The sequence below is a fragment of the Saccoglossus kowalevskii genome, chromosome 5, assembly GCF_978046115.1.
Source record: "Saccoglossus kowalevskii chromosome 5, keSacKowa6.1, whole genome shotgun sequence".
NCBI classification, from domain to species: Eukaryota; Metazoa; Hemichordata; class Enteropneusta; family Harrimaniidae; genus Saccoglossus; species Saccoglossus kowalevskii.
In genome coordinates, this window is record NC_140645.1 from 27,490,941 (window position 1) to 27,498,021 (window position 7,081).

Consider the following 7,081-nt stretch of genomic DNA (forward strand, 5'->3'; position numbering starts at 1 on the left):
TTTATATTAAAGCCAATTCATATGTACGATTATACCCACATTATTATTTGGGAAGGATATTATACAAAAAATGCTTTATTATTGTTTTGTATATATATATATATATATATATATATATATATATATATATATATATATATATATATATATATATACAATACACTTAAGCTGGCACGTACCACATATAATTAATCTTACAGACAATAGTTGTCTGTATGTGTATGTAGTATTTGTATTTTAAATCTAGCGGAGTCACCGTCCAATAAAAATTGTTAATTTATTAATCAATAACTAATCTAATCAACCAAGACTCTATAAGATTAATTGGCGTGGTAATTGGCCCAGAATGCAAATCTATGATCAACCACTTATCTACCACAAAATATTCCCTGTTTAAAATTATATATGTATTTATTCATTTTACTGTTAATATATACATTTTATTAAATTACGTTACAGGAAAAATGATTATTCAATCTATTCTTACGCCAAGTATTCTAAATGTATGACATGCACACAAATTGCGACAGTGCGCTCGGTGTAAAAGTCCACCACGTGTATTTTATATGCCCTTCCTTACATTGACAATATCAGTAACAAAATAAACATTTTACAACTATCTGAGTCGAATATGCTGGTTTAGACTTTGGAGTGTTACAAACATGGAGGAAGACAATATATCAGTGCGTAATGATATAGACATGACTGGTCTTGTAACATAAAATCTTAAAAACATTTATCCATTCACTAAATTGAATTTCAGCGTATAATGACGTGTTTGTTCTAAGACATTGATTATGACATCAATTCAAAATACTCATTTATTCTCTATGATCGCAAAACATTTTTGCAACGCTATGTTTTATCTATTTACATTATATAAGTACGAATATTTGTATCAGATATTTTATTATATATGCGTATAGGGCGCAAATCAAACACATTGCACAGCGTATATTTATATCTCAAAAATTCAGCTATTTATTTTATTCTCAATCGAAATAATTTACACTTCTTTAAACGGCCATCATTTCATATTTCCTACAATATCTTTACATCACATAGGTTACCTTCAATTGTTGCTTCTCTAAATATTGTTTGATTATTATTACTGAAAATCAATTATCTGACATCACGAATCGTTAACATTTTTATTTCCGACCGTTTTGCGATTGAATTTCCTAGTTTCTTTGATTGAACGCAGCACTCGACGCAAACTTAGCAAAATAAGAGACATGATCATTTGAGCACTGCTATTACTAGACTGGAAAGAGGTGATACATTTGGCTCTTTGTCATGGCTACCGTGGGCTGATTTTTTTTTTTTAAAGATTTTATCACACAATTAGATTGATGGTATGACCTGCCTACCAAGTATGAATAAATGCGACCAGCCAAAACGCTGTTCATTACGATAATTTACTCTTAACTTTGTGGTTGTGAAAATAGATATATATAAAAAAACAGTAACTTTGGACACACACTCAAGCTGAGTAGTAGGAGCTTTATCCGTGATTTTTAATCCTATATTTGTAAGAGGAGATACAGTCAACGATCACTGTACTGCTATTACAGGACTAGTAGAAGGTGATTCATTTGGCGCGAAAGTATTAATAAATAATTGTAATTGGGGTGTTGCTATGGCAACGGTGGGCAAGATCTGTTTTAGCTTTTACCACGTAACTAGAGTAAAGGCGTGACCTGCCTGCCAAGTTTCAGCGCAATCGGGCCAGCCAAAAAAATTACAGAATAATTAATATGTGAAGACACTGGAAATAACACGGATAGATACACACACATATACACGTGGCAATCATAGCGGGGCGTCAAAAATAGTCCCCTAAATGGTTTAGTCCCGCAATAGTTTAAAGTTGAACACTTAAAGGTCAATCGTGTGTGTTCATTTTATAACACATCGACACACTGTGAACAATGTATTCTGGAATGCTGTTCAGTCTGATACATGTTGTTCTTCTTTGTAAGTATATCAAACACATACATTCAATACTTTTTAAAATGCATGATAAGCAGTTAGATTTGGGATACAATGTCCTTGTTTTTATTTGTTGCACCGACAGTTAGATTTATTGCTGGAGATTTCAAGGTAGGGGAGGATGTTGTAGTGAGCGAACATACAACAGCTGTTTTAAACTGCACGTATTCGACAACTGGAAGGGAAGATTTGTATTGGTATAAAGGCGACGATGAAGGCACATGGACTGTGGTCATATACGTTCCCAACTCAGAGGAACCTGAATACCAGACTGGATTTGATCGTCACGACATAGTCGGCCAAGCATCGCTGCAAATTACACAAACAGTGGTTAATGACAGTGACACATATTGGTGTCTTATAGTGGGATTAGGTGTCCAAACTGAAATGGATTCATTATCTTTAAATGTTATAGGTGAGGAATCAAAATCATTCATTAAATAATATTATGAAATAATCAAAACTTATGTTAAACAAATTTCAAATTACTCAACCTTCACATAATTAATTTCAAAATTTAGGATAATTTAAATATTACAACAATACTATTGATCGCGTATATTTTTCAATAATTAATATGTCTTTACAGAAATACGATCACCATCAATACCCATCGTCACATTATCCGAAAATCCAACTCATGAAGGGCATAATGTCACGTTGTTATGCGAATCTTACGGTGTCCCTCTTCCTACCTTTGAATGGATGAAAGACGGAATACAATTACAGGAACAAAAAAGATATCACTTTACAACAGATATGGGTTCTTTCATGATTGTTTCTGTTAGCAGAAAGGACATGTCAAATTACACTTGCATTGCATCAAATGATGGAGGTTCAAAGAAAACTACGGTATTTTTAAATGTGTACTGTAAGTATACAGGTCGTAGAAACCGATATATATATATATATATTTATCCTATATTAATATAACACCATTACATTACAAACACAATGTTGTTATGTTTTTTTTTTGTTCTTGAACAAATACTAATAAATGCATTTGTACATTATAAGTCATCACGAATCCTGCTATTTGTACGAAACTACACATATTTTATGAGTGCCATGTTTGAAGCAGTCGAGCAGACAGATTTTTGTTTCGTGTTCTACTTATTAGACGAACCAGATTATGTATGGCCTACTTGTTCTGCAGAACCTTTATCTAATATAGAATTCTTAGAAGCTGGTAACAGTATAACACTTATATGCGAAGCTGTAGATGGTAATCCATTTCCGGTATTACTTTGGTACAATGGGACTGAAATACTACCACAAGATGGATATAATACACCATCATCTGAGGACAAGGAAGTAATAACAAGGAACGAGTACACATTTATGCTGACTAAATATGACAATGACAAAATATACCAGTGCAATGGCCACCATCCAGTGTCTAATAACTCCTGTGATACTGGGTTATTGGATGTTAAATGTAAGCAGAAATTTGATATAAAATACACGCTTCAATACAACGTTTCTATTATTGTTACAACCATTCTTGTAATACATATAATTTCTATTTTCAATTTATTATAAAATAGTTCCTCCTAGCGATCCGATTTGCCCTGAGGCATATCTTTTATATGCGGAAGAAGACTTGTTTATACTTACATGTGAATCATATGACGGAAATCCGTTGGCGACACTATCATGGATTAATTGCACAGATGGCTCTGAAATGATTCTGACTACGCCATCGCCAAATGGGGACACGAGTGTAGCTACTCTTGAGTGGAATCTGACTAGAGTTGACAACCAAGGCATGTATAGATGTGATGCAACCAACCTTGTTCAGACTGATCCGTTATCATGTATAACTGGACCTATAAATGTGACATGTAAGTGAATTAGTAATTAAGGTAACCTTCCATATTATAATGTATATTTAAAATAACAACAATTCACAGTAATGTTAGATATACTTTTTCTTTTTTAATAGTCGCTCCTCTTTATGTTGACTTGAGTGGTTATGACGGGTCTGTACACGCAGGGTCAGTTCTGATATTAACATGTAAATGTGGATCGAGTAACCCCGCGTCTTCCATTAATTGGTACAAAAACAACACAGATATCAATAACAGCGATTATGAAGAGGTTGTTGACCAATGGTATGAAGGCGGTGAGTTCCACGGAACTGAAACATTTGAAGACATGAAAATAGATCTGGTTGCTGAACACAACTCTGCCATATATCACTGTGATGCAATATACAAGGGTGATTATGTCGTGGTGTCTCATGTTATAGTGATTGATGTCAAATGTGAGTATTAATTCAAATAATAAATAAACTTGTTTGACATTGCTTGTTTGACATGTTATAAATACATGTATGGTATACGCCATATTATATTTCATTCACCAAAAAACAAAATGTATGGCCATTGTTCCATCTGTTTATTTAACAAACCATTGCAATTTATTCAAGAAGTATTTGTTTATACTTGGTGTCCACTTGTTATTTTAATGCTGGCCACATGCGCAGACAACACAGTGTAATTTATACAAAGGCATATACTATTTTGAGGATTTTGGGGAAGTGTTCGGAACACTTGTAAAATGTATTTTAATTAATTGTTTATTTGTATGTAATGTTTATGGAGCAATTATACTCGGAAGCATTTGCGTGCTCTGAATGTAATGTACAGGAATGCATAACGGTTGATTTTTAATTTGGAAAGATCGAGTGCAAGTGTTCATTACATCTAAATTGTTTTCAATACTTTGTAATTTCCATTTACAATTTTAAACACTGTCTCAAAGCGTATACAAACACACATATATGATTCTCACAGGGATTTTAATATTTCCAGTCCCTCCTTCAGAACCATTTCCCTGTCGGACTAATTTAAGTGATTATAATGGTCCCGTATTTGCTGGAGAAGACTTGACATTGACTTGCACTTCGTGCAGCAGTAATCCACAAGCTGTTATTACTTGGTATTCAAATGGAAATGAAATACTGAATGGTATGAGTGAACCTGTGTATACACATGCTGAGTTCAATGGTTATAGGACTACGAGTAATTTATCAAAAATGTTGACATATTCTGATCACGGGAAGATAATATACTGCGATGCTCATAATGCGGAATTCCCTGACACAATTGTAGAGTCAATTGACATACGTCTGAATATTCACTGTAAGATTTCAAATTAATTGTTCAATTGTTATTAGTAAGTCATATCTGGTTTAATAATGTCGTATATCTAGTACACATTCGTTTCCATTTATTTGTATTTGCCATTGTTTTTGCTTTAGATGGACCAATTGTAATAAACACAGATGAGGATCGTGTATTTGTGGAGGTCATGCAGACAGCAAACCTGACCTGTCAAATAAATAGTAATCCTGATGGAAATATCACGTGGTATGGCCCAAGAGAAGGAGAAGTTCTCAATATGACTCGCCCAAGAATTATTATAGAAGAAAGAAACTACACAATACGTACAAGTATCTTAGTTATAAAATACGTTCAACTTGAAGACTATGGCAACTATACATGTAAGGCGGAAAACTATATTCATACATCGTATTTCGTCATCACTTTGACTCAAATAAGTGAGTATGTCAGAATTGTGTTCAAATTAATTAATTATTTATTTATTTATTTGTTTGTTTGTTTGTTTATTTGTTTATTTATTTATAATTTATTATTGATTTATTTATATATTTGTTGATTTATTTATTTAAGATGAAGAAGTCGACATGGATTCAAACGCTTCCGAAGCACATGCTATTGTAATCTCCTCAATGTTAGTTGCATTTTTTATTGCTCTATGTGTTAGTGCAATATTGTATTATCGGAGAAGAGGCCCAACACTGACACGAAAATCAGGTATAAATTGCCATTTATTTTCTCACCTTAATTATATCCCCTTTATCAATCAAAAAGTTTTCACATAAATTGTTTACTTTAGTTGAAGTTTTTTTTTATTTATTTTACAGACGTGTGTGACACTAGGTGAGTATTGTTTTACACAATTTGTACTATTATTCAATAAATGCTTATTACTGTGTGTAATTCTAATTATATATCAATTATAACACATATTATTTGAATTATATTTTCATTTCATTGAAGAGAGAACGATTATATGGATCTTGCGACACGTTTATGCAAAGAAGATTCGTCATATGAAGATTTGATTATTTGCAATCCAGGTAGGTGTGCACAGTTGATATTATTACTATTTCATATCGTATTATACTTATAAGAAATTATATATAACACGATTGATTGTACAAATAACTGGCTTCATTCATATTTGAATACATGTATACAATAACTTATTCTATTTTATTTAAATGTTCAGCTGATTCCATTCATGTTAGAACTTCAAATAGGGAAATTCCCTTCACTTCCATATCTTTCAAAGAACACATATCAAGTGGGCCAATAACACAAGTTATAGCGGCAGAAATCATTCATAACAATGGACAGCTCACTGGTTCAATTGTGAAGATATTGAAAGGTAGGTTGTAATATTGTAATATTAAAAAAAATGTCATACAACGTTTGCTATATGTGAATATGTGTCAATAAATACAAATACAAAACAAATGATAAGACTTCAATATAACTCCAAACTAAATAACAAACACAGCACAAACAACTGTCATAAGCTACTTAATCTGCAAGCAACTGCTTTGTTTCATTCGTTTCTTGTTGCAGAAGACATGAAGAGTGATGCCAAGCAATGTCTTCTAAATGAGATTGATATTTTAAAAAAACTGGTACATGTAAACATAATCTCAATGATTGGTTGCTGTACAGTACGAGGTGAGATTCGTTTATTTCATTGTGAATACAGCGAAAATTAAGGACGATATTGAATAATATACGAATAATGACTTCAGATAGTATGATGTTGACAATGACGAAATGACTTTGTGAGTAGGAAAATCTGTGGCAGCATTCAATATTTGGACTATTAACCGAATGAAAACAAAAAATAAAAAACATTTTGTAAAAGACTGCACGGTAAGATTTATATTGCTTGTCCGTATTTTATATCCCCTTCTAAAATAATTAGATTTTGAATTCTTGTAAACTATATTTGGACGACCGTCTGAAATTTCTCA

At 32.3% G+C, this 7,081-nt stretch overlaps 1 protein-coding gene and 1 long non-coding RNA gene across 2 annotated transcripts; both read left to right on the forward strand.

The window, feature by feature from the left end:
• The first annotated feature begins 2,046 nt into the window (after positions 1-2,046).
• Positions 2,047-4,269, forward strand: LOC144341659 (neural cell adhesion molecule 1-like). Its single transcript, XM_078005333.1, has 5 exons — positions 2,047-2,407; positions 2,582-2,863; positions 3,113-3,430; positions 3,540-3,836; positions 3,938-4,269. The coding sequence occupies exons 1-5, from the start codon at positions 2,047-2,049 to the stop codon at positions 4,267-4,269; spliced, it is 1,590 nt and encodes a 529-aa protein (XP_077861459.1).
• An 800-nt stretch (positions 4,270-5,069) lies between these two features.
• LOC144341660 (uncharacterized) lies at positions 5,070-5,432 on the forward strand. Its single transcript, XR_013418603.2, has 2 exons — positions 5,070-5,138; positions 5,258-5,432. It is a non-coding gene; the product is annotated as an uncharacterized LOC144341660 (long non-coding RNA).
• The last annotated feature ends 1,649 nt before the right edge of the window (positions 5,433-7,081 follow it).